This window comes from Macaca fascicularis, chromosome 16, assembly GCF_037993035.2.
Source record: "Macaca fascicularis isolate 582-1 chromosome 16, T2T-MFA8v1.1".
NCBI classification, from domain to species: domain Eukaryota; kingdom Metazoa; phylum Chordata; class Mammalia; order Primates; family Cercopithecidae; genus Macaca; species Macaca fascicularis.
In genome coordinates this window covers 17210932-17238882 of record NC_088390.1, presented here as the reverse complement: position 1 = coordinate 17238882, position 27951 = coordinate 17210932, and the positions used below count along the sequence as shown (strand labels likewise).

The 27951-nt window shown below is 53.4% G+C and overlaps 1 protein-coding gene across 19 annotated transcripts in view; it reads right to left on the bottom strand.

Annotated features, from left to right (window-relative positions):
* Positions 1 to 27951, bottom strand: part of MPRIP (myosin phosphatase Rho interacting protein) — a 144052-nt gene that overhangs the window by 47220 nt on the left and 68881 nt on the right. For 10 of the 19 annotated variants that reach the window (XM_005583004.5, XM_005583003.5, XM_045375295.3 and 7 more), the window contains exons 4-7: positions 11953 to 12104; positions 7080 to 7164; positions 2452 to 2695; positions 850 to 1009 (exon numbers count right to left, since the gene is read on the bottom strand). In XM_005583004.5, the coding sequence (XP_005583061.2) occupies positions 850 to 1009; positions 2452 to 2695; positions 7080 to 7164; positions 11953 to 12104 (641 nt within the window). Of the gene's footprint in view, positions 1 to 495; positions 1010 to 2451; positions 2696 to 7079; positions 7165 to 11952; positions 12105 to 27951 lie in introns of all 19 variants that reach the window. The other 9 variants (XM_045375294.3, XM_074018688.1, XM_074018693.1 and 6 more) reach the window with 1 other exon arrangement.

Genomic DNA, 27951 nt, shown 5'->3' with positions numbered 1-27951 from the left:
TGAGAGATGAACCAGTGCTGCCCCCATCTTCCTGGGCACAACTGTCTGTCTCTGAACCTCTCTCAATACCCTTTGCCCACCCTGGGACTGACAGGGTGAGGAGCGCCTCTGTCACCACATGTAGCTTTAGGGTCTCCCTGCCTCCATGCCACTTCAGAGAACAGAAATGGTCCAGGAGGATAAGATCCAGCCCTACAAGAACCAGGCAGCTGAGAACCCACCAGGGAACCTTAAGGCCCCAGTCCTAGGAGGCACTGATGTGAAAACTGCTATTCTTGGCCTCGACCTCTGATGGTCAGAAATTCTGCATTTGGCTACAAGAGCTGAGTTCTGGGCCCAGAGGGAAAATCCCCCTATGCTCTGAACAGAAAGCACGCTCCCCTCACAAGGGAGGCTTGGGGACTGTATGTGAGAGAAACAGCGTGAGTGTATATGCGTGGGTGGAAGTGCATGGTGTGTGGGCCTGGGTGTTCAGCCCTCTAACCTGCTCCTTACCTCCGCTCGTTGCCAAACAGACGGGCCACCTCCTCCCTGCCAGGGCTCCGGGCCCGAGTTCTACGCTCCAGCCGCCTTCTCTCCACCTGGAAGGCTTCTCGGTGGCTGATCCTGATGGCCTTAGGGACGTCGGCCAGGGTGGCATACTGCCTGCTGGCTTTAAAGGCAAAGGTGCTCCCCAGTGTCTCTGTCCCCCGCCCCCTAGTGCTGCCAGAGTCCACGTAGGCAGGTGGCTGGCTGGCCACATCCAGGGAGCCGAGGGAGATGCTGCAGACCATTCGGTGGGGGAGTCGAGGACCTGGGGAAGGAAGAGGACCACCGAGCTCCCGGGAGGGCGACTCGGGGCAACTGTACCTGTGGTTGGGGGTGCTGGGGCTGGGAGGGGAGAGCGGCGGGGGCAGCTGTTGCTCCTCGGCCTTCAAGTCCTGTTTGGTCTTCTCCAGGGAGAAGTAGCCGCTCTCCACCCGGACTTTGCGGCCACAGTCCATGCGGTCACTACTCATGGCGCTCTCCTCTGGAAGACAGTGGGAGGGACGGGACGCACTCAGCCTGCTGGCAGCTTTGCTTTGAGGACTTTTTTTAAAAGTCCATGTAGGATCCAAGCAGGGGCCTTCTCTACTTTCCATCTCTAACGTCCAGCACAGCCCACTCAAAGGCACAGTCAGATGGAAAGAACCATGGATGGGAATGCAATATTCCGTGAATGCTTTTTTCTCTCATCCATCTCTCCCCTGCAGCTGGCTGCCTCTCAGCCAGACTGGCAGGCAGGCCCTGTACTTCTGGTCTGGGGGCTTGGTTGGAAGAGCAAAACTGTACCTCAGGACACAAGACAACCACCACCAACTGCTTCTCACCAACATCAAGGGGGAAGCTGACAGTCAACAAGCCCTTTAGTCTTTTTTTTTTTTTGAGACGGAATCTCGCTCTGTCGCCAGACTGGAGTGCAGTGGTGCGATCTCAGCTCACTGTAACCTCTGCCTCCTGGGCTCAAGTGATTCTCCTGCCTTAGCCTCCCAAGTAGCTAAGACTACAAGCATGCACCACCACGCCTGGCTAATTTTTGTATTTTTAGCAGAGATGGGATTTCAATATGTTGGCCAGGCTGGTCTCAAACTCCTGACCTCAGGTGGTCCACCTGCCTCAGCCTCCCAAAGTGCTGGGATTACAGGCGTGAGCCACCATGCCCAGCCCCTTCAGTCTTTTAGTGTATTCTGGGGGTGGGAAGGGGCAGGGGACTTCTACAGAAGGGAGACAGAGTGAACAGATTTTTGACATGGATAGGCCTGAGAGGAAGACTGAGACACCTTCTACCCAGAGTGCATGTAAAACATGCAGCCAGAGTGAGCTGGGCTGGCCCCAGCTGCTCACTTACTTTTAACAATCTAGACAAAATACAGATGGGAAAACCCAGCCTGTGTCTTACAAAGCCCTCTAGAGCCTGGGAACAAGAGAGGCAAAGATGGAAGCTCAGGCAATTCCAAAGTGCTAAAAGATAGGGCACGAGGATGCCAACTGCTGCCTCCCCAGCACCCCTTCCCCTCCTTCTGCCAGGGGCCCAGGCAGAATGCGGATGGTGAGGGATGAAACTGACTGCTGCTTCCTGGGGCAGGATGCACACAGAAACACGATGGTGCAGTGACAGAGGCCTTCCCATCCACAGACCCTGCTGCAAAACGTTTTTGATTCTCCTGACAAGCAACTGGGGCTGAGAGAACAGGAGCTGTCTTCCTCCTTTAAAGATGGAATTTAAGAGCTAGAAGGGGCAAGGCCAAGACTGGAGCCCAGGAATCTCAGTCCATACCGGGCTAGATGCTCCCCACAGGGCTGATGGACAAAGGGAATGGAGGTCCAGGGCTTGTGACTGGGCGCTACAGGCCTTGGCTGAATCCCCAGGGCCAGCTCTGATGGGAGGAAGGGCCGTTCCAGTGCATACAGGCCAGCCTGGCCCCTGCTCACCTTCTTTGCTCTCCAGCCCAGGTTCCCGCAGGGAGCTGGCAGCAGTAGGCTGGCTCTGGCTGGGACTCTGAGCTGGACTCAGGCTGCTGCCATCTGGCTGGTCCTTAGCCCTCATTTCTTCCTGCCAGAGTGTGGACTTGGTGGTGGGGACTTTCTCAGCACTGGGGATGCTGCTGCTGCTGCTGCTGTTGCTGCTGCTGCTGCTGCTGCTGCTGGTGACAGCCACCTTGGCAGGCCCAGGCTCCTGGAGAAGGAGAAAGTGGTGTCTGTGCAGGTGCAGGAGCACACAGCTCAGGATGGGTCACATGTCCTGGCTGCCCAGCTATAGGGAACACCAGGACCAACTAACTATACAATGTCAGGGGCCTGGAATCTTCAGATAGTGCCCCGTAACAGTGGGTCAGGCATTAACAGTGAGACCACAGTAGTAGATGTGGAGTCTGTCATTCCTAGACATTCAAGACTCGAATAAGGCGAGACAGAACAGAGTGTGGAAAGAGAGCACGCCCTCGAGACAGGTCCAGCATCATCTGTAGCTCCTTACGGTGAACGCAAGAACAAGTTCACAGCACCCAAGTCTGGGCCAGCCCTGAGGCCTTACCCACCATCTGCTTTTTGCTCCTAAGAGGCTAAAATGGAGTGTCCAGACGCTACGTGAAGGAAAGAGTTTTCAGATGCAAACTAAATGCTATGGTTTCAATATATGTGTCTCCCCACAACTCATGTGTTGAAATCCTAACCCCTGAGGTGATGGTATCAGGAGGTGGGGCCTTTAGGAGGTGATTAGGTCATGAGAGTGGAGCCCTCATGTACAGGTTCAGTGCCTTCATAGAAGAGGCCTCAGAGAGCTGCCTTGCCCCTTCTAACATGTGAGGACCAGCAAGGGGGCCCTCACCAGACACCCAAAGTACTAGCACTTTAATCTTGGACTAACCAGCCTGCTGTGAGAAAAATTTCTATTATTTATAAGCTGACCAGTCTGTGGTATTTTATTATAGCAGACAGAACACACAAAGACACCAAACACCCCACTTGAATCTGCATACAGGCACACACTCACAAATGCATATACACATTCATGTGCACATGCTCGCTCTCTCACACTCACAAGCTCACACATGCACAAGCCAGTAGCCCAGATGGAAAAGGTGTCAAACCCCAATCTCTCCAGGTTGTGAAAGTGGTATTGCTCCGAGGGAGAAGTGTCTGTGGGGCAGGCATTTAGGCAGATGCAGAGTCCAGTCCCTGGGCAGAGAACCTTAACTCGACTCTGCAAACACAGAATCCAGACAACAGCAGGGCTGTGATCCCCAGCTGCTCTGCAGTGCCAGGTTACATCCTGAGCCCCAACAACCCTGCCCAGAGGGCAGCCAACAGGATGGCTTTGGCCCCTCTCCAAAAGTGAAGCACATCTCAGCTCTCTTGCAAAAGAGCATGATATACAAGTGCCCACCTCCCACTCCCATCCTGATGGCCAAGCCTCATTTTTAGAAACCCACCTTAGTCCCTCTCTGGCTTAGGCCCTTGGAGAGGGTTGCAGATGACACAGGTTCTTTATTGCATGTGTGCACACTTGCAGATGCAGCATCACCACCAGACTATTTATTAATAGCCTGGCTGGGCTCCAAACATCCAGTCTCACCCAGTGGTGGGGCACTGTCTTGGGTGGGGCTCTGGGTCCAAAGCTGTTGGTACTTTTGCAAGGATTCCAGGCCTCACAGACAGGATAAAGGCAGGGAGGCTGTTCCCACAGACCCAGGACGCACACCTGACCATCTACTCAGCTTAGGGCTGCCAGCAGACAGACTCCCAGGCTGAAGGCTCCCCTCAGAAGAAGCCAGCTTCTCGGAAGCAAATAGTGAAGGTTTCTCCTGAGAAGTTTCCCAATGGCTCCAATGACCCAAGGGTATGCCACCCCAGGACCGCCTGTCCCTGTAGCAAGCACCGCGCCCTGGGCTGCTTACCCATGGGAAACCAGCAGCTGTACTGGATGCAGAACCACCCTAACTGCCCACCATGGCAGTAGCGCTTCCCCAAAACAAAGTTGCTCTACAGTCTTGCTTGCCAAGCAGGGCCTCTCTCTGCAGGGGTTTCAGAAGGCTCCCCACTTCCCTAGCAGGAACACGGAGCACGGCAACCAACACGAAGGAAGAATTCTAACTTGGAGTGGTGGTGGTGGCAGTAGACACCCCAGTAAAAAACAGGATTCTTAAAGAAGGAGACACACATGTGGGCCCGGTGGTGCTGGCTGGGCTCACACTGAACTCAGAAGAAAGCCGGAGAAAAGCAGAACCTTGTGGGCTGGGAGATGGAGCAGCGGGCCTCCTTCAGCTCCACCAGAGGAGTGGAGACCCGGGGCCTGCAGACCTGGCTGGAAACATAGCTCTGGGCTTCCCATCCATCTCCATCCTTCCTGCCCTTCACACTTACATGGGTCATCACTTCCTTCTGCTCCAGGCTTTCTCCTTTATTGCCTGGAGCCCATGCCTCTCAGGCTGCAGGCTTTGGAAACACTGGTCGGGGCCAAGCCCTTCTCCTCTCCCAGCCCTAGACTCTGTTGAGACTCCCGCCCTCAGCTGAAAGGCTGTCTGCTGCTCCTGCAGTGTGATCCTTGGCCCCAACTTCTGGAAGCAGAACCTTCCAGAAGGTCCCACCTGAGTTCCTCAAGGGCAGAAGCTGATTCTTATTGGGCACAACGGACAGCCACCACTTCAAGCCCTCCACTGGTTCAATGTGAAACTCTCCTGGACCTACACTGGGCCATGGAGAAAGAAGTATAGAGTCTCGGGCTTTCGCCTCTCCAGGTGCTCTGCAGGTGTGAGGTTTACCCCCAGCCCCACCCTAGGCCATGAGAATGCCTTTAGCATCAGGCTGCATGCAGAGGGGAGGCCTGCCCAAAGACCCCATCTCAACCATGGTCCTGCTGCTCCGCTGCAGGGTCCCCACGTCACCCCACAAGACTGACTTGACAAAGAGATGGCCCCTGATTAAAGTTCAAAGCTTCTGGAAACAAGCAGCCTCAAATGGGATGCTCTAGGGACCAAGGGGTACAAAGGAGAGACCCCACAAGGCTGTCTCAGGAGGGGCTGAGTGCAGGCTAGGAACCCTGTGCTCCAGACTCTAAGAGACCCTCAGGGAACCTACCTGAGGGTAATCTACCCACCCTGGGATCATGTGGCTCCTTCTACCAACAAAAAAGTTGACGCTTGGTCATGGGTAGCTGTTTTGGGGAGCTGGGTGTCATGGGGGAGGGAGAGCAAGCAAGTTCCCTGGCCTGGGCTGACAGTGGCCTCTGCACTTGGAGTTACCTTATTGAAGGCAGGAACTCTGCTTCTGTACTGTTTCCAAGGCATTACCATGGAAACGTAGCGTAACCCTAAACGCTGTTATTCTGCCTGTGATTTTTTTGTTTCTCTCAAACCGGGTAGCTTTGGGGGATTTACGTATCAACTGCTGTTCCCCAGCAGGAAGCTCCATTTTCAGTCCCAGGAACCACTCTGTATTTTTTGCCAGCTTCTTGCTAGTGACATCTCCTTTCCAGTGGATGTTGGCTTGGGTGTCCCCCACCCTCAACCCCAGAATGGAGGGTGGATGACCATAGGCTGAGAGTGGCCCAGGCTGACTCCATCAGCAGGAGGGCCAATACAGCAGCCCAGGGCAGGTACATCCAAGGGCAGCCCAAGGGGCTGAGAGGAGAAAGGGACCCAGGCTAGTGCATGCCCCCTGACCTCTGCAGCCTGTGGGCTGGTTCTCTTAACTTCTGTGGGCCTCTGGCCTTGTAATGCCCAAGGGACTCCCATCCCCACCCTGCTCTTTCTCAGGGTGACTAGGAGGCTCAGGACAAGGCAAAGCACTTGGGAACAGTAGCATATGGTATAGAGGCAAAGGAATTACATTTACTGAGAACCCATAATAGGTCCAAAACTTCCTTTCATGCTCACAACAATCTTGGCGATTAGGCAGCAACAGGCCCGCTTTGCAAGTTGATTAACTGAGGCTCAAAAAGGTTATCTCATTTCCCCATGGACCCAGGAACGTGGGGAGTGTGGTAAGGCAATGTAGGACCCTTCTATGCCCTGAGCCTTGCACACTGGCCAGGGAGAAAAGGAGGATCATGGCCTGTGGGGAAGGATGGAAGGACTGGGCCTTGAGGGACCACCCCAGCCAGCCACGCCCTGCTCAGGTCACATGGGAACTGGAGCAAGGGCCCCTGTGAGCTCCTCAGGGGCCATGCCACTCCAGGACTCTCCTCCCCATCCGGCTGCCTGCAGAGCCATCTGTGGGTGCAGAGTCCTTTTGCCTGTGGCTGCAGGCTGCCTGTGCTGCCCCTCCCCAGCTGCCAGCAGGATAGCGAGGGGAAGTGTCACAGCTGTGTACTGCAGGCTGACTGGAAACTTCCCTTGGGCAGCCCCAGAGCACACTAGCAGGCCATCCTGTCCCTGTTGTGGTTCCCCTGTGGCTCAGTGAGGATCTTGCAGACCGCAGCCCACAGCAAGGATGTGCAGAGGTGGTGACCGCCTCAGCCCTGGCCTGACTGCGTCCTCACCCTCTAACCTCCAGAGAGCCCTCACTTCTTCCCAAGCCCTGGCTCCACTGAGGGGATGTCACCTGGCAAACCCACTGCCTACCTGTGGTGTGGGGGGCTCCACTTTCCGTTTCTTCTTCTGGTTCTGCTTGTTGGTCCGGGGATAGACCATGAGCATCTCCAGCCACCTGGGAAGGGAAAAGGAGACAAGTACCAGGTAAGATCCTGGCACTCGGGGACTAGGAGCCCCGGCCCTTGCTAGGGTAGTCCAGGTCTCTGGGCACCAAGGAGAGCAGGGCATCGTCCCCAGCGACAGACTGCTATGCTGGGGCTAGAAGCGCCCACAGAGCAAGTCTGGACGATGACCCTGCCACAACCACAGCAGGCTCAGGACACGACACAGACTCCATGCTGGCAGAGAGGCCAGGCCTAACCATGGCCTCAGGGCACAGGACATGTAACTTCCATTACTGACCCTGTCTCCAGGGCCTGGACTTGCCCTAACACTGCTCTCCCAGAGGGGGTTTGGCGAGAACACAGATGAGCTGTGACTGGGAGCCATTTAGGGCAACAGAGGCAGGTGCTGGCCCTGAGGCGAGAATCTAGGAGCTATGCTGGCCAAGTTCCCACAACGGGTCCTCTTGAGGGACTAGAGTCGGGGGAGAGCTGAACTCCCACAGTCCCTGCAGAGGGAGGGTGCTGGGCACCCTGGCTTTGAGGAAGGCTGGGCAGAGCTGCCCAGGGACCCCGTCAGGGCTTGTATGTGGGAAGTTCACTCTGGATAGACACCAGGGGTACAGCAAGAGCAGGCACTGCCAGCAGGAGGACTCTGGATCTGGCTCTGCCTCCATCCCACCACAATCTTGGGTAGCTCCTGGCCCCTTAGGAGCTTTAATCTTCTCATGTCTGAAATCAGAAGCTAGATCGGATCATGGCACGACGACTACTTCCACCATATAGAATTTTACAACAGACAAAGGAACTAACAGCAGTCGCCTTGCCAGAGCTGCCTGCGAGTCCTGTAGGGGCTGGAGGACGGGGGTGGGAGGAGCGGAGGGCAGTGTAGGTCCTGCTTCTGAAGCCCTGGCTCCAGCCCTGGGCCTGGTTGTGCAAGGACAGCCCTAGTGTCCTCTCCAGAGTGGAAGGAGCCTCAGAAGACACTGCTCCAGGTCTTCCAGCACCAGGGTCCATGCTGGTCCTGCTGGCAGCCTGGGCCCAGGATTGGGGATGGGGGCGGTCTGTACTGCTGCACCCTGCTAGAGATCACACGGGCGCAGCACCCAGCAGCACACTGAGCCTGGGGCAGGAGAAGGGCTCGAGTCTTTTGTGCCCAGAGGTGTTTCTTTAATTTGAGGTGGAGGGGAAAGGAGGGGAAGGAAAAAAGGGATAGAGGAGGGAAGAGAGGAAGAGGATGGGGAGGAAGAGGATGGGGAGGAGGAGGGAGGGGAGGAGGGAGGAAGCAGGAAAGGAAGAGAGGGAAGGAGAAAATGAAGAAAGGAGGGAAGGACAGACGAACAGACAAAAGGAGGGTCAGTCAGAGTCACTGGCTTCTGAGACAGTCTCAGGATGGGTGTGCGGTTGACATCTGGTGGCAGCAGAGGCCAGGCTTAACGCAAGGAACCACAGCAACAGAGCTGAAGGGCCACCCTCAGCCCAGCTCAGCCCACAGCCAGTGATGCTCGATTTGCTAAGAGAATGAATAAACAACTGCATTGCCAGAGACCCAAGCCACAGGTCCTGTGGGTCATTCCTCCACGGCCCCAAAACAAGAAAGGAGGCTGTGACTATCTGCAAAGCCAGCAGACAGGCAGGCCTTCTGAGGGTCCTGAGCCCCTCTCCTCCCTGGTCACATTTCTCATTAAGGCTGGCTGGGAGCAGAGGTCCCAGGAAAGGGCCTCGCTCATACAACCTGGGGTGTTCACAGGCATATGGGGTTAAACATGTTTGCCCTTCTAGTCTGCCATGGCAGCGGCCACTTCTCCTGACCACTCTGAGGGACCGTGCCTGCAGAAGGTTGCACTTAAAACTTCCCTGAGGTGTGGAGCATGCTGGAGCTGCAGAACCCTGCCAGGTACCCCAAGCCCCTGCAGACTGGCCCAGGTTCCATCAGTCAGCAATGACTAATGGCCTTGCAGGATGGAACCTGGAGGGGAGGGGAGAAGGCTGCACCGCAGGTGCTCTGCTGACTACGTGGAGCTGCTGAGCTCTCCTGGGCTGGCTCCAACAAGCCCGGGACTCGGGAGGAGCCAGGACAGCAGGTGTCCCATGTGGCCTCAGTCCCATTACACACCTTAATCTCTGTTCAGACTGGAGTCTGTGGCTGGAGTCACAGAGATGCAGGGTCCAGGAACAGATGATGGACTGTGTCCTCTGCACTTGGATTTCTCAAGGAAGTCCAATAGGAAGCATCTAACATCACCCAGATGTGTTATAAATGTTAACAAAACAAACCGCAAGAAGAGAGGAGCGGGGTGAGTGTGAATATGGGACTGGTAGGTGCTGGGGCTCTCCAGATGGGGACGGCAGAGCCCAGATGAGTGGGTAAGGTTAAAAGGCAGGGCAGGGAGAAGGGAAGCCCAGACTTCACCCAGCTGAGCTTCCTTGCCAACTCCTACCCAAATCCCACCTCGTCTAAAAGAGCTGTGTAAAGTGTGGTCCAGCATCCTGGAAGTGGGAATTGGAAAGAGCTGCCAACTTCCTCTACCCAGGCCCAGGAGAGACCTGGCAGCCCACGCAGCTGTCAGGGCTATGCAGAGAAGACCTGGGAAGAAGGCTGGGTAGGACTGTCCCCAATCCACCCTGCTCCCAGCTGCCTGGCAGAAGTGTCTGCACCTCCTTAGGGACCAGCTTTGATGTGATCAGAGAGCTCAGACGCAGAGTGGCGCTCCAGAGCCTAGGGATGGGGTTACTGGGAAGAGGAGTTATAATGGGCAACAGAGGGAGCAGAGGAAGGGGGCTGTCAGCGAGGGCAGGACACAGAGCAACGGGAGAAGGAGGCAAAAGTACTTGTCCCCAGGGTGCACAGGCCACGCCTGACTCCCTCACATAGCTCAGCATCCCAGCTTATGGGAAGGTGAGGAAGTGGCTGCCCACTTTCATGAGAGGGGTTGCAGAGGCCCAGGATAGGCTGCCACGTGAGAACCTGCCTGTTGGACACAAACTAACATGGCTCACAACCAGGGCGAGGGGAAGCGGAAGAGCCTCAGGTAGCTTATCCTGGCTTTGGATATGCCACTGAGACACCACATGTGGGGCCCCAATGGCGTATGCACCTGGTACCTTGGTCCATTAATGATCTTGTCTATCCAAGCTGCATGGGTATGGCAAGCCTGAACATGCAACAGAAGAGAGCAGAAATAGGAGAGGGGCTTGGGATGGAGTGAGGACCTCTGGCAGGACTTAGGCTGCCTGCTGGAGGCAGTCCAAATGCAAAACATCACCCTCTCCTAATACCACATGGTACAACACGTACCTCTCTGGGCTGGTCCTAGAACCAACCCTGCTCCAGACACTCCCAGCCTGCTCTGGAGACCCAGAACTCCCATCCATCCCACCTGTTTCCCACACCCTCCCTGGGACCCAGCTCCTCTGGAAAGGGTGAGGGTTTCCTAGGGAAGCCACCTGGGCAGAGGGAGCCTCGGCTGTGTCCCGCCCGGCCAATAGCAGCAACAGGTGTTAGCCAGGAAGTGCAGAAGGTGCCCTTGGCCAGGCTCCCGTCTCCAGGCCCTGGGTCTCCTCGACTGTGCCATAAGGGTTCTTCAGAAGCCCTTGACATTCTTCATCATATGGTTCTGGATTAAGATCGGGGGAGACACAAGTTCTCCTCCAGCTCAGCTCCAGGTGCTCAGAAATGCAAACCTGTCTCTCTCCAGAGGAGGACTCTAGGGGAGAGCACACATCTGCAGAGAGTTCCCCCCGGGGCCCAGCACTGGCTCCCGGATGCCTTGCCACGTGACCCTGGACTTATGGCCGTGCTCACTCACCAGGCTTGGCCAGGCTGCAGCTGAGAGGCTAAAGCAAGGCTGGTGCTCCAAGTCATCTGTGTGTTCAAACCCAAGGGCTTCATATTCCTGATTCCCTCTACTCTGTACTGCTACAGTCAGCCTGGCCCAGCAAGCCTCAGGTTTACTTTCTCCCAGAGTTTCTTAGACTCATGTGCCTCCTTCTCAGCCTTAAGCAAGACAGGGATTCTTGGAGATCCAGTTTGTGAGTTCCTGTCAGGCCCAATGAGCCTGTCACCTGCACGGACCACATACAGCTTTTCACCACGGCCCAGGCCATGCGGGTAGCAAAGAATCCCCTGCTAGATTGGGAGCTCTGGGAAGGCAGATGCTGCCCTGGGCTCAGGAGCACTGTGCTCAGGCCCCTGGACTGTGGGATCTCTCAACCTGAGCCAGTCCGCCACTTTTGGGGGACCTGGGTGAGCGAAAGACTTATCCATTCTCTCCACTCACAGAAACCAATCCGTGCAGTGACAGCAGAGTGGCACGGGTGTGAGGTGCTGGGGATGTGACTGAGACACCTCCCACCCCCACCATCACTGAGGGAGAAACACGTGGACACAGCAGTAACCTGGTGCTTTCATAGGTGGTGGAGCCCACACCCTCTCTGGAAGGAGGAGCAGCCACCCCAGACTCGGGGAAGGCGTGCCCAGGTCATGCGCTTCAGGGACTGATCCCCTTCCGGGTGGAGGGGCAGGTGAGTTGGGGGTGTGGTGAGTGCAAAGGTGGGGAGGCCCGAGGAGGGTAAGGTGGCCAGAGCAAAGAGGGGTCCCCAGAGGCTGCAGGTGGAATGGCGGATATCCTGATTTCTGCTTTGCTCAGCACATGGCAGTGCGGAGAACAGAGACAGAGCCCAAGAATAGAGACACGTGGGGAAGTAGACAACGTCGACATCACCACAGGGGCAGGCGGCCCATTTGGTGTTGGCCCCGCAGCAGGTGGTGGCGCCTTGTTCCACAGCACCAGCATACTCACCCACTGACGATCTCCTTGGTCTCTGCCCGGATGAAATGCTCCTTCTCAGGCGTCAGAATACACAGGGAGAACTTCTGGCCCGTACGGCCCTCCCCATCCACCACGTCTGTGCACTGGTTCATGTTGATGGTGCCCTGAGGCAGAGTCGTGGGCTGCAAGAAGGTGGCAGAGAGTCACCCAGAGGCCAGCCAACGGGGCCATAGACGTCCCACAGCTCTAGGCCATTCCTGACCCTTACAGCCTGTGGGGCCTCCAGGCGTGCTCTCCCTCGCCCCAGCCCCAGATCCTCTTCCTTTGCGCCCATCCCAGGGAGGAGGGGGACAGGCCTGGCCCTCTCCAGCGGACACCGAGCTAAATACCCCTCCTACTTGGAAAGCAACATCCCACTTGCACTGGAGGGGATGTGCAGGGGAGGACAGGATGGGGACAGCTGGGGTGACAGGGGCAGCCGAGATCCTGGTCTCGGAAGGGCTGCTGATCCCACAGAGAAGCAAGAAAAAGCTCCAGAGGAGGCAGTTTCAAAATAGCAGGGTTATTTTTAGAGGCAACGAGGGGGCCAGAGAGAAGCCACATCCTTGAGAGCAGGCTGTGGGGTGGATGCACTGTGTGTTCTTTAGAGGCGGCCAAGGAGCACACCCAGCAGCCTGGCCCACGGCACCTTCCCAGGGCCAGTGCAGAGCCCAGCAAAGGCTGCCACGCCAGTTCTGGCATGGCAAACGGTAACTGTTTTTCTTACAGCAAAAGCTGTTAGACACTGAAATTAGGGACAGAAAACCAAAAGCAGGAAAGGAAGCCTTTAAGAAGTCCCTACTGAGGCGAACGGCTAGGCAAGAGGACCTTTATGGAGATAACTTGTTTAGCCCTGTGCCCTCTGGCCTTTTTCTTACTCTCCCAAGGTAAGGATGCTTTGGGAGAGCTTTGGGAGAGCAGATAGGTCGCCATGGCTACCACTACCACTACACCAGGGGTGCCCCTGTCCTTAACATGCTCCACACTGACTCCACCCCACTAATGGGCAGCTGCTGGCCTTTCCACCGAGCACCCCCAACAGCCCACCATTTCCTTGTTCTCATTCTTGAAGAAGCAGGAGATGCTTCTGATCCATCTGAGGGGTGGCCTGCAGTTGGGCTGCCTTCCACCCAGAGGTTGAGAAGGTTCCTCCCACTATCCAGCCTCAAGCTCCTCGCTGACAGTCAATGGGGGCTTGGTCTGAAGAGCAGGATGCTGGGTCTGGTGCCCACGCTGAGTTCAGACCAACCACTCTCCACACCCCCGACCTTCTTTCTTTCAGATACGAGTTAGATGCAACCTCCTCGTCCCTCCAGCTCAAGCTCCTGTGATCTTCCTGTTACTTCCTCTGACCTACTTGCCACCTCTTTCTACACCCCTTGATGCCTGCCTGCAGGAGTCAGACCCTAGGACTGCTGGCTTTGCAAAGCCCTTGCCTACATGGCTGCTGGCTCTTTTCTCCATGGTTAAATGCCCAGGTCCAAGAAGCCTTTCCTTGTGGGGTCTCTGGACTCAGCCATCCCCTGTGGGTCCAGCTCAGAATGGAGGTGGCACAGCAGGTGGAATGGAGGCTGGGCTCACAGGGAAGCCTCTTTCAGTGGTTTTACCCTTTCAGCACACACCGTTGGTATCCTGCCTCAGCAATGACCCCGGGGGGACACAAGGAGGAGCCATATTCAAGCCCAGCTCAGTGCTCTCCAACAGTGGAGTGGGTGTTAAGTCTTGAGGAGGAGAGGGTAGAGGAGGCAGCCTCAGACCCCATCTTTAAGTTAGTCCAGGAGGGCTGGATCCAAGCCCCTGCCACCTTCTGGTTGGGGAGGCCCACACTGAGTGCTATGGCCACAGCCACAGGACAGGTGGGCCTTCCTGCCCAAGGCAGGGATCCTGGCTTTCCCAATCCCCTCTCTCCAGCTCCAGCCCCTTTACTCTATTTGACAGAAGTTCTCATCCTGGGCATCCTGGCATGGTGGAGGTGCCTGTCTGAACCCTCTGGACAAATGAAGGGTTGCTCTGACTTCCCTCTTGAGCCCAACACCCCCATGTAAAAGCACACCCCACCCCCACCTCCTTAGACAAGGCATCTTGTCTCTCTGAGGTGGACTCTCTTGTTTGCTAACTGAGGAAACTCCATGGACCACAGTGAGGACTGGATGACATGAAATGGTAAAGTGGCCAGTGCACTCGTTACCAGAGTGAGCCAGAAGCCATCGTAGAGGAACAACCGTGGAGGCAGAGGGGCTTTCCTAAGGCGGCCCTTCCTCTCTGGTCTTTGACTCCCACCCTGGTCCTTGGGACCGTGGTCTCAAAATGCTGACAGTGCAGGCCCTGAATGAGCTGCCAGTCTACTATGAGGGTGCATGCGTGTGCACACACACACATAGAGATATACGTTAGATGGAACATAATGAAATTCCAAAGTTTTCTTCTCAAGGGATCATCCACTGGCCTCCTGGAGGCACAGGTCCCACTCTGAGGCCACGGTTCCAGGGTTCAGTGTCACCAAATTGCTCACTGTCCCTGAAGCCCACTCCTCCCTCTTGCGACAGTAACTGTTTGGGCACTTGGCCCCTAGCCCAACGAAACCCCTGCTCTGTCGCTGAACGTGGTTGTGTCTCAGCTTCACCAACTCAGTATGAAGCAATGCCTACCACCTCTCCACCTCTCTGGGCCTCAGTTTCCTCATGTGCAAAGTGAGGGTTCTACCTCCTTCCAAAAAGGATTTCAGAAGCATTAATAAAAGGCAAAAACATACCAAGCTGGGCCAGAACTGAAGGAAATTAGCATATATTAACTACCTGTGTGTCAGAATCTCACAGTTACACTCTCTTTTATGCCCTTTAAATATTACTTACTGTGAGGCGGGCATCACTGAACCCTATCACGCACAGAGAAAGGAGAGCAAATGGGGGTAAATAACAGTTATCAAAGAGGGGAAAATTTTAACTCCGGAGTCCAATCTATTTCCCCGGAGGAGGGAAAAAAAACTTCCTGCTCTTAATCAGATGATCTCATTTTTATTTAATCCTGGTATTAATTTTTCGCTTTTTTTTTTTTTTTTTTGGAGAACGTCTTGCTCTGTTGCCCTGGTTGGAGTGCAGTGGTGTGATCTCGGCTCATTGCAACCTCCACCCCCTGGGGTGATTCTCCTGGGGGTGGTTCTCCTGCCTCAGCCTCCCGAGTAGCTGGGACTACAGGTGGCTGCCACCAAGCCCAGCTAATTTTTGTATTTTTAGTATTGTATTTTATAGTAATTTTTGTATTTTTAGTAGAGATGGGGTTTCACCAAGTTGGCCAGGCTGGTCTCGAACTCCTGACATCAACTGATCCGCCTGCTTCAGCCTCCCACAGTGCTGGCATTACAGGCGTGAAGCCACCACCCCTGGCCTAGCTTTTCTTTTTAACAACAGCTTTATTGAGATATAATTTACATACAATTTACCTGACGTGTACAGTTCAATGGCTTTTAGCATCATGTTCACAGAGCTGTACAGCAGTTAAGTGCAGAACATTTCCATCTCCCCTTGAAAAGCCTTGGAGCATTCGTAGTCACTTCCCTTTGACACCTGTCCCCACCTCAACAACTGCTAACCTGCTTCCTGCCTCTGTGGATGTATCTCTTCTGGATACCTTGCATACATGGAAAAATCTGGTTTCCATTTAGCATATTTTCAAGGATTTAGCGTATTTTCAAGGTTCCTCTGCATTGCAGCATGTGTCAGTCTTTCAATCCTTTTTACAGCTGAAAAACGTTCCATTGTGTGGCTATATTGCATTTTGTTTATCCATTCATCTGTTGATGGACGTTTGGACTGTTTCCATTTTTTGGCTACTGTGTATAGTGCTGCTATGCACATTCCTGTACAGTGTTCATGTGCTCTCATTTCTCTCGGGTGTGTACCCAGGAGCAGAAGTGCTGGGTCAGACTATTTCCCAAAGTGGCTGTACCATTTCACATTCCCACCACCACTGTGTGAAGGTCTGGGACTAACTTTTCAAATTGTATTTATGTACTGCTTCTAACCAGCACTCTTGGAAGACAGGTCCAGGTCCGAGGACCTGCTATGAAAATAGCTCCCTTCGATTGTGGAGAGAAAGGAACGCTTATGCATTGTTGTGGGAGTAAAAATTAGTTCAGCCACTATGGAAGATTGTGTGGCAATTCCTCAAAGACCTGAAAACAGAAATACCATTTGACCCAGCAATCTCATTACTGGGTATATACCCAAAGGAATATAAGTCATTCTATTATAAAGACACATTCCTATGTATGCTCATTGTAGCACTATTCACAATAGCAAAGACATGGAATCAACTTAAATGCCCATCAATGATACAGACCAGGGAAAGAAAATGTGATATATACATACACACCATGGAATACTACGTAGCCATAAAAAAGAAGATAATATCCTTTGCAGGGACATGGATGGAGCTGGAGGCCTCTATCTTTAGCAAACGAACACAGGAACAGAAAACATAGCACATGCTGTCACTTATAAGTGGGAGCTAAATGATGAGAACACATAGACACATGGAGGGAAACAACACACACTGGGGACTTTCAGAGGGTTGAGGGTGGGAAGAGGGAGAAGATCAGGAAAAGTAACTAATGGGTATTAGGCTTAATATCTGGGTGACAAAATAATCTGTACAACAAACTTCCATGACACAAGTTTACCTATGTAACAAACCTGCATTTGTACCCCTGAACTTAAAAAAAAAAAGGAAAAAGAAAACAGTTCCCTCCAAGTCTCAGTAGCGCAGCGTTTCCCCTCTCCCTGCTGCCGATGGGGGAAGCAGCAACGACAGCACCAGCACAGGCGCAGGGCGCAATGCTGCTCACGTTTGTGCCCATGCCCTTGAATACCAGGCACTGCTGCAAACTCTTCCCCTGCGTCCTCTCACTGAACATTCCGAACACACTATGAGGCAGGCAATACTGTCACCCCACATTCAACAGACAAGGAAGCACACTGCTAAGAAGCTAAGTGCAGTCATGCACTGCACAACGGTGTTAGTCAACAGGGCCCTCTATGTTTTGCTAGGTTTGGATACATAAATACTTGCCACTGTGTTATAACTGCCTGCGATACTACAGTACATGCGTACAGGTTTATGGCTTCGAAGCAATAGGCTCTACCACAAAGCCTAGTTGTGCAGTAAGCTATACTGTCTAACTTTGTGTTAGCGCACTCTAGAATATTTACACAAGGACCAAACTGCCTAAGGATGCATTTCTCAGGATGTGTGCCTGTCATTAAACAACGCAGGGCTGTAATTTAGATCTAAGGCCACAATGCTACGAAGTAGCCATGCTGGGATTCAAACCCAGGCACTCTGGTTCCAGAGCTGGTCCCCTTGCTGCTCTACACTCAGCAGCATTTCCAGGGCTTACAAGACTGGAGCAGACTCAACCAATGGCTCCTGGGAGCCCCTCAGCCAGCACCTCTCCCCTCCCCTGCCTCTGCCTAGGGGGCAGGACACAACCATCTATGTCTGGGTAGGCCTGAACCTTGTGCTGTGAGAGTAAGGGCAAATATCTAGGCTGTAACCCAAATCCAGCCAGAAGGAATGCCTCAGCTCTAACGCTGTCAGCAAAGCAGCTCTGATGAGCTCCCTGCCCTAATTCTATAACTCCAGAGGTCAGGAATCCAGGTTTCCTAGGAGGCCGAGCTTCACCTAGTTTTGCTTGATTTATTTTCCGAAAAAGAGATGGCCCTCTGTAGGTCATTGACTCTGCTATGTCACCAAGTTATGGGTTCAGCCCCCACATAGCCCTCCAGCTATCAGGAGCCTCTGGTCCTCTTCTAGGCTCCATCCTACCCCAGCTAAGAGGGCAGAGGTGCTACAGGTTGCAGATTGTTTAGGCAGGAGGACACAGGACAAAGGCTTCTCTCCAAAGAGATGAGCACACCGTGCTCCTCCTGCCTGTCCTCTGTCCACAGGCCCACAGGAGACTGGAAGCTCTGTGCACTGCAGCCAGGGCGTCTGTCAGAGGCCAGAGCAACCTTCCTGGGTTAGGATAATACTGCTACAGCAGCCTCTCCAACCGGGGACCCTCCACCACATCCCTGGCCCAAACAGGTGCACTTTTGGGAAAACCGGTCTTTGCTTCTTGTTGACCCCATGAGTGTGGGAAGGCAAGCTTCCAAGTCAGAGGGAAACAAGAGGAAAGTAAGTAGAAATATGGTGAGGGGCCGTTTGGCGTTACCGTCAGGAGGCCCTTCCTTCCAGGCAGCTGCTGTTACAGAACCAGTTACACGTGAGACCTGGGTGGGAGTCTTCCCTTTATCCCTTAATCCCTCATTCAGACTGGAAAACAGAGACTCAAGAAACAAAGGCTCTCCACCAGGGCAAAGAATTACTCCCAAAATCTCAAGGTCAGAAAGGGGATTTCAAGGTGAAACCTGACTCCCCCCACACCTGAGGTCCTGAGACAGCATGTTTCACAAACTCATCCAACCAAGGCCCACAAGGAATACCGCATTCATACCATGATGAGCACACACACAAGTGCACACACGCACATGACATGGACAACGGTGAGTCAGTATTTCTACCACGTGCACGTATTTATTATTTTTTCATATGCACTGTGACCCATTTAAGGAGTATGAAAAGCTTTGCCTGCAAACTTTGGTGCTGAGTGGTCAACTCGCTCACCTGCACTCTGGCAGGGACAGGTGGCTTAGCACATTCCAGGGAGGACACGGGGTATTGCCTTGCAGCAGAAGTCAGAAGTGCATCCACCACTTCCCGGGTGCTCACTGTGGCCGGGCCCTGAGTAGCTACAGGTACTGATGACAGCTTCAGGAGGCAGGGATATCACTGTTCTGACTTTCAGATGTACAAGCTGGGGCTCCAAGTGGTTACAGGACGTGGCGCTCCATGGTGCCACCCAGAACAAGTCTGGTCCTTGCACCTCTCTCCTTGGCATCTTTCCTCCCTGGACTTTGCAATTGTTTGCACAAGGTCATGCCTAAGTTTATCGGAGAAACTGTAGGCAGGGCCACCCAGCCTGGACCACGTGGAGACTTGCCCAGCCCGGCCCCTGCCTTCAGCCTGGACCTTCACTGAGCTATGGCCTGATAAGGCAGCGCGCAGGCAGGAACACCAACTCCCTCTTCCCTTGGGCTGGTGGGCTGTGCTGCATACTTGGTCTGGCTGCTCGAGCCAGGTCTAAGGAGAAGTCCCTGGTTTCTTTGGAATCAGGAGGTTGGCTCCATAGTTTTCTCAGGAAGGAACACAGCCCTTGGGGAGCACCAGCTGAGTCCCTAGGTGCCCCCGGAACCCACATCCTGGGAGGCACAACACAGGAGCGGTGCTCATGGGGGCTGCGTGGCTGGTCCAGGTCAAAGGTGGTCTCTCAGCTCTTCTTGCTGCAGCCAAACTGCTTCTAGGAGCCTGATCTAACAAATCACAAGCCCCTCTCTTTTGAGAAGGTACTGGTGACCACCCCAAAGGCCATCAGGTGTAGAAAGGGCACTTAACTCTTGACCCAAAGTCCCTCCGGGGCTGCAGACCTCTCCAGTGCGCAGCACTCTCCACAGAGACATATCCCCAAAGCCCAAGTCCTCTGAGGAAACTGGACAGAGCCGCAGAAAGGGGGTCATGATCCCACGCAGACTCGGAGTAAGCAAAGCCTCTGCCTGGCCTCTGTGCCACACTCGGAGAAGCGTTAGGCCAACCACGCCTAGGGACTGACAAAAGGTCGTAGCAGGTACCTGCTGGGCAGAACTCCCTTCCCCCTTCCCAGTCATCACTGCCAGTCCTGGTGTATTCCACAGTCCTCATGGTTCAAAGGGCAGTTCCACAATCATCCTCCACATTGTAGCCTCCTGGGGCTGCATGGAATAGCCCCTAGGCTGGGCTAAGCCCTCATCCCAACATCCCAATGTCCTCAGGTGTCAGGTCTGATTCCCGGTCATATCATCTCCTTGGGAAGGCAGCCATGATTCTGCACCCTTCCCCACCCTTCAGGTGTCTCACATGAAACCTGCATGCTACAACCTGGCGAACCCCAGAGAGGGTCCTGCAGCCTCAGAGGGACTCTGGGCCAAGAGTTGGATGCCCATTCTACACCTGTGGCCTTTGGGGTGGTCACCAGCACCTCCTCAAAAGACAGGCTTGTGATTTGTTAGATCAGGCCCCTACAAGCAGTTTGGCTACAGCAAGAAGGGCAGGGAGACAACTCCATGACCTGGGCCAGCCACACAGCCCCCGTGAGACTCCCAGGACCCTAGGCAGCTTTGGCCAGCCAGGGCTACCTAGGTTGGACCTACGGCACAGGCAAGGGAGACCAGCTCATGGGGCTTCCATCAGTCCAGGACAGGAGGGAGAGCTGGAGCCACAAAACACTGCTCTCCCAGCTGTTTCCCTCCGTAGAAGTTCTGAGATCTAAGGTAGACTCTGAGCTCTCTGTTTTCAGAGTTCTCTAGCCAAGAAGAGCCTACCCTCGGAGTCAAGTCCTAGCTCCACACTCACTAGGCTCTGTAATTCTGGGCAAGTCACAAACTGTGAGCCTCAGTTTCCCTAACGTAAAATGGTGGTAAATATAGGTCTCATTTTGATTGTAAAATGGTGTAGCTATTGTGGAAAACTTCAGTAGTTCCTCAAAAATTTACAAAGCGCTTCCATATGACCCAACAAGTTGATTACTGGATATACACTCAAAAGAACAGAAGACAGGTACTCGAATGTGTACACAAATCATATTGTAGCAGCATAATTCGCGATAGCCAAAAGGTGGAAACAGCCCAAATGTCCATCAGTGGACGAATGGACAGACAACATGCAATATTCATATAATGGAATACTATTTTATTCAGCCATAAAAAGAGTGAAATCCTGACACATGCTCCAACATGAGCAAACCCTGGAAACATCACACTAAGTGAATGAATCCAGTCACAAAAGTACACATACTGTGTGATTCCATCTTGGTGAAATGTTCAGAAAAGGCCAACCCATAGAGAAAAAGCAGAGGAGTGGTTGCCAGGGACTAGGGGAGGGGAATGAGGAGTGGCCTAATGTTTTCGCCTAGAGATTTCCCTTTGGGGTGATAATCTACCCCCTTCTGTCACAAGACTACAAACGATACTGCACAGCTGAAGCGGGACTCGGACTCGGGCTCAGGCTCAGGCTCAGGCTGGCATACCCGTGCTGTCCCCCGTTGCTTCTCAGTGCACATCATCACTCTCCTACCAGGCAAGGGTGGTGGTCAGAAGACGATGTATTCAACAACTTTCCCTGAATGCTTGGGAAGGAGGGAGAACAGTGTCAGGCATGTTCCGTCTCCTACCCTGGGGCAAGAGAGGCAGGGCTCAGTGGACTGAGGAGCTCTGGGCATCATGGGCCACCATCTCCTGCAAGGGGAGGGGGCACATCCTCTACTCAAAGACCACGGCCTGGCCGGGCGCGGTGGCTCAAGCCTGTAATCCCAGCACTTTGGGAGGCCGAGACGGGCGGATCACGAGGTCAGGAGATCGAGACCATCCTGGCGAACACGATGAAACCCCGTCTCTACTAAAAAAATACAAAAAACTAGCCGGGCGAGGTGGCGGGCACCTGTAGTCCCAGCTACTCGGGAGGCTGAGGCAGGAGAATGGCGTGAACCCGGGAGGCCAAGCTTGCAGTGAGCTGAGATCCGGCCACTGCACTCCAGCCTGGGCAACAGAGCGAGACTCCGTCTCCAAAAAAAAAAAAAAAAAAAAAAAAAAGACCACGGCCAGCTACTTGTGCTAAGATGGATGATGAGGGCTCTTGAAAACAATGGACCAAGCCGAGGGGTCAATCCAAAGGCAGCTGAGTACCTCACAGATTCTCCCTGTGCCTCTCTGGCTCTTGCCTTGGAGCCCTGGGGAGCACCAGATGCCGGTTTCCCAGGCCACAATCCAGGGGAGAGCAGGGTCTGCCCCTCTGCTGAGCCCCAGGCCGACAGCACCTGGCCCCTGACGCTACCTGCAAAACATTTCTGACCCCTCTCCCCAGCTGCAGATGCACGCAGGGCAGGCCCTTTCCCACTGCCCACCAATACAGACTGGGGACTGGCAGGAGGGAGGCCTCAGACCTGTGATTCTGGGAGTTCCATGGGAGGCTTGGCCAGATGCGGCCAGCTGGGAACATCTAGTACACAGTGAAGAGGCCCACGGGTTCTACCCTCCTAGGCATAGCAGCACTCGGAGCCTCAGAATAGTTCAATAGGAACAGCCCCAGAACCATTCTTCATGAACCCAGATCTGGCCAGGCCATCCCCAGACTCGACTGCTCCAACAGCTCCCAGCCCAAGCTCTGCTCCCTGCACCAATTGCCCCACCTTGCCTACTGGACCTGCTTGCTGACCTGGGAGACCCACGGTTACCCACTGCACAGGACAGCCTCGTTTATCACTGCCCTGCCGGAGAGGCCTGCCTGACACATCTCCCCTCCTGGATCGTTGTTCTGTGCTCCCTGAAGGGAGCCCCTGTGCAGAGGCCATGGCCCATTCACAGGTCTGCCCAACTGCTCTGTACACTAAGCTGTAAGGTGCTTGATAAAACTCCTTGTATTTATTTACTCTATACACCTAGGTCAGCACCTTCCAATATGTGCTTCAGTAAACATTTCTGAACAATGAAACAAGCCAACCCTGCTAGATTTATATTATAGATTTACTTATACATGTAATAGATATGTTTTATTTATAAAACAGAAACCATTGCTGGGCACGGTGGCTCACACCTGTAATCCCAGCACTTTGGGAGGCTGAGGTGGGCGGATCATGAGGTCAGGAGATCGAGACTATCCTGGTTAACACCGTGAAACCCCGTCTCTACTAAAAAAATACAAAAAAAATTAGCCTGGCTTGGTGGCGGGTGCCTGTAGTCCCAGCTACTCGGGAGGCTGAGGCAGGAGAATGGCGTGAACCCAGGAGGTGGAGCTTGCAGTGAGCCGAGATTGCACCACTGCACTCCAGCCTGGGCGACAGAGCGAGACTCTATCTCACTAAACTAAACTAAACTAAACTAAACTAAACTAAACTAAACTACACTACACTACACTACACTACTCAACTAAACTAAACTAAAAATAAAATAAAATAAAATAGAAACCATCTTTACCAAAATCCCATATTCATTAAGGGTTAACAGGATGACATGTGTGCAAAGACCAGACAGTGACAGGCTCTGCAGGGCATGAGGTGGACAAGCTGTCTGGAAAGAGATGCAGGCCCCTGAGGAATGGCCTTCCCATGAACAACACCTAGGCCACCAAGGCCATGGTGTTGGTCTGAAGCCACCACTCCAGCCTTGGGCCAAGGACTCTGCTGCAATCAGCAGATGGTAAAGTTGTAGAGATGATGCTGCATGACTCCATTTACACGAAACGTCCACGACAGGCCAATCGATAAAGATGGGAAGCAAGAGGGGAGGAGTGGAGGAGGCAGCTAAGGGATGCAGGGTTTCTTTGGGGGTTGATGAAAAATGCTCTGAAATCAGATTGTGTTGGTGGTTGTATAACCATGTGAATATCCTAAAAGACAATGACTTGTACACTTCAAACAAAACAAAACAGAACACTGCACAGATAACAGGGAGAAACCATGGGCTCAGCACCAAGCAGGCCAGGCCTTTCAATAGGCCTTCAAGGCTCCATGAGGAGAGAGAGCTCGCCTCCCTACCAACACAGGCCTGGAAGGTTCTCTACACCCCTTCTCTCCCCTAATGTCTGGACATGGAAACTGAGGCCCAGGTTTCCTAACTCCTAGCCCACCACAACATGCCGCCTCCACCACAGAGGAAGCAGGAACCATGCAGCCAGGGCCAAAATCCCGAGGCCCTACCTTTCTTTCCCTCTACTGGGATGTGACAGTGGGTGTCACCGCAGAGGCAGAGCTACTGCTCCCATCCCAAGTAGGCCCTCTTTTAAGATTCAGCTCTGGCCCTAGAGACAGTGTGGGCTTTCTGAGGCATTCATGGATTAGCAGGAGGGGCCTCCAAGATGCGCAGCATCTCCTAATGCCAGCAGCAACAGTGCAGTGTGGGCCTCGCCCCAGCCTTGATGCTGCAGTGCATGGGCTGGGCCTTCTGCTAGAAGGGACTTTGTGGGATGCTGAGGAAATGACCTGTTCAGGGCTTTCCCAGGGGCGTAGTTAGAACCACTAAACTACTTTTTTTTTAAGGCAGAAAATAAGAAAACAAGGACCCTTTTCACTTGCTGCCAAGACCAGGAAGTTCCTCCTCACACCTGCTGTGCCAGGCTGGCCTGCTGGCTCCAGCCGCTGCCTGGGCAGCAAGATACCAGGGCCCCCGCCAAGTGGTCAAGGGCCCTCTGCCAAAGGAGCTTCCCTTGGGAGCCCTCACCCAGCGAAGGCCCACCTTCCTCCTAAAACTGGTGTGGGGGTAGATGGGAAGAGGGTGGGAGAGGCTTGGGAACTGGGGAAGAACAGCTTTTCAACTCCCTCACTCACCACAATGGTCAGCTAGCAGGATCCACCAACCAAGGGTGACGCTACACCATATGCAACAATGAACCTGAAATGGAGCAGATACCTCAATGCAAGAACAAAAGCTATAAAAGGCATAGAAGACCAAGGAAAAAAAGCCCAGTAACACTGCATTTAGCAACCATTTCTTGGATATGACGCCAAAAGCATAAGCAACAAAAGAAAAAAAAAAAAAAGATAAACTAGACTTCATCAAAATTAAAAACCTTTGTACATCTAAGGACACTACCAAAAGAGTGAAAAGGCAACCTAGGGAAGGAAAGGGAATACTTGCAAATCATGTATCTGATAAAGTATTAGTATCTAGAATAAAGAGCTCCTAAAACTCAACAACAAAAGACAATTAAAAATAGACAAAGGATGTGAATATACAGTTCTCCAAAGAAGATATACAAATGGCCAAGACACACATAAAAAGGTGCCTGACATCGTTAGTCTTTAGAAAATGAAAGTCACCTAGCACTTCAGAAGGCCAAAGCAGGAGGATTGCTTGGGGCCAGAAGTTCGAGCCCAACCTGGCCAAGATAGTGAGACCTCATCTCTAAAAATAAAAATTAAAAAATAGCCAGGTGTGGTGGTATACTCCTGCAGTCCCAGCTACTCAGGAGCAGGGAGGATCCCTTGAGCCCAGGAGTTCAAGGCTGCAGTGAGCTGTGATGGCACCACTGCACTCCAGCCTGGGCAAAAGAGTGAGACCCTGTCTCTTAAGAAAAAAAGAAAACAAAAGAAAATGCAAACCAAATCAGCCACAATAAGATGCTAGTTCACACTCACTAGGGTAGAGATAAGTTAAAAAACAGAAAACTGTCAGAGTTGGTGAGGTCATGGAGTAACTGGAACTGTGGCGCAGCCACTCTGGAAAGCAGTATGGAGCTTCTTCAAAAAATTAAACTGGACTTTATAGATCTGCTGTTTCATCCAGCAATTCCACTTGTAGGTATATACCCAGAGGAACTGAACACAGGGAATCGAACAGATATTTGTACACTCGCGTTTCATAGTAGCATTATTCACAATAGCCAAGAGGTGGAAGCAACTCCAGTGTCCACTAATAGATGAATAAACAAAATGTAGTATGTACATAAACTGCCATTTAAATCAGTCATAAAAAGGAATGAAATTCTGGTATGTGCTATACTACGGATGAATCTCAAAAACATGCTAAGTGCAACAAGCCAGTCACAAAAGGACAGATACTGTATGATTCCGGTGAGGCACCCAAAGTAGTCAAATTCGTACAGAGTAGAATGGTGGTTGCCAGGATGAGAATAGGTACTGGCAAATTTCTTTTAAAAAATTCTGTACCTGACCTATACCCCAGCTACCCTTCTCTGGCACTTCTGTCCCTGTCTTCATAGAAAACAAACTCTTTAGGGCTATACCGCTAGTGATGGACTCAGATGGGGAGAGCAGGCAGGGATACCAATCAGTGGAAGAGACTGCAGGACAGGGCCAGGAGCCGTCTGCAAGGGCAGCCCCAAGTTGCCACCCCCCAGGGCATGAAACAGTTCCAGCCCCAACCCTGGGGAGTCCCCAAGTGGACAGCTCCCAAAGCTCATGGGAGCTAGTGAGACCCCAAGTTCCATCCCAGGTATCTGAGCTGGGAGGGCTGCTGGGAGACAGCCCAGGGCTGAGGACGTCTCACTGGCCTCCTGTGGCCAGGAAGAAAGGACAGCGTGAGTTGGCTGTGTCACCAGCAGAAATGCCTAGCCTCTCCCGAGGCCCGTGTGCCTCTTAGTGGGGAATGCAGTACATCCACAGCCTAAGGGCCGCCTCATCTTCCCTCCCTCCCCCTCAATGCCATCGGCTGCCCTGAAACACCTTTATCCAGTGGCACCAACCCACAGCCCAGTCGCAGCCCTGTCGTCAGGAGGCCGTCCTCCTCCCGCTGAGCTGGGCTCCCCTTAAAGGGGCAGAGGGGAGGAGGCTGGGAATAAGTGGAACTCAGTTCATGGGAGCGATGAACCATGCAGATGAGGGTCCTGAGTGAGCCCTGCAGGAGCAGATGGCAGGAGCCAGGGCTGTTTCACGTACAGAGGACGGGGGCAGCTGGGGAGGGGCTGGGGCTACAGGGCAGGGCCACCGTCCCCTAAATCCTTTAACTCCATGGCATCTACTGGACATCAGGCTTGGGGTCACAGTGATGAGGCAGACATGGTGCCTGCCTCAGACTTCATGATCCCAGGGGAAGAGAGGGCATACATAGCCGCTTTGAGATGAACACCTGTGGGATGCAGAGGCAAGGAGGCCAGGTTCGGAGGATTCAGATGTCTTAAAGGCGGCTCCAGGCACAAGGCTCGAGACTTGACCTGGGAGATCCCGACAGAAAGAGCTAGGCCCAAGGAGCGGGAGGGCAGAGACAGAGTTCAGCTGGAGATAAGAAAGGGCAGTTACCCAGGCCTTTCACACAGGCATGTTCTGTCCCGCCAAGCGTGAGGTGCATCACTGCCATCGCCTACACAGGGATACCAGTTGGAAAAGCGCAGCAGCTTGCCCAAGGTGGATCACACTGCCCGCAGAACCCGCACACCTCGTAACTATTAACATTTACCCAGCAGCTGCTCTGTGCGGTGCCGATGACCGTCATGTGACAATGAACAGAACTGATGAACCCTGGCCTGGACGACTGCCCTTCCAGAGCAGTCAGGCAAGCTAAACAAATACCGGGGTGGGTGTAGCATGCCACAGTGTAGCGAAGGACCTTGGTAAGAAGCCAGTAGATACGGTGGGAAAGGCCTCCTGGGGACAGAGAGTGAGCGCGCAGTGCTGGGGAAGGTGGCCCGCTCGAGGGAGCCTGCGCACAGGTCTGACCAGACATCACACTTAGAAAGGTCACACTTAGAAAAGTAGGAGACTGCCTGCTGTTGGCACTGCTCATGACGGCCGAGTCAGTCCGCAGTTACCACTTGGTCCTGTTGCCTCAGTTTAACAGGCAGAAGAGTCTGAATAAGTCCTACAACAACGGAACGTGTGGTCCCAAGAGGGACGCTAGTTTCAGCCTCCACAGCTGTTTCCCAGCACGGTCTCTCAGGGACCACCCATTGCCAGGTCTCCCTCCTCAGCAGAAGCAGAAAACAGAGACCCCCTGGACACACAGGCCAGTAGGCAGGTGCCCAGGCTGCAGGGGAGATGGGAGAAAGCCCCTGGTGAGGCTCCCATCATGACCTGAGCCCCACTTTCCAGCTTTCCTCTCATGACCTGGGGCCCCAGTCCTGCCTCAGGACACCTGCTGGGATCTTCATGGCCGGGCTGCTGGTCTTCCCTGTCCTTCAAGGGCAAGGCCACTGGCACCCCCTTTCCAGGTCCTTCCTAGCAGCTTGACCTAGAGTGGCAGTGGCTTCCTCTCTCTTTGAGTCTCTATGGTACTTTTTTTTTTTTTTTTGGTACTACTCCGTGTGGAACAGGGCTCCCCCACAGACACTGTGCCTAGAGGGTTTTTTTTTTAACTTTTTAAATAACGTTTTAATTTCATAATAGATTTAGATTTACAGAAGAGTTGACAGAGC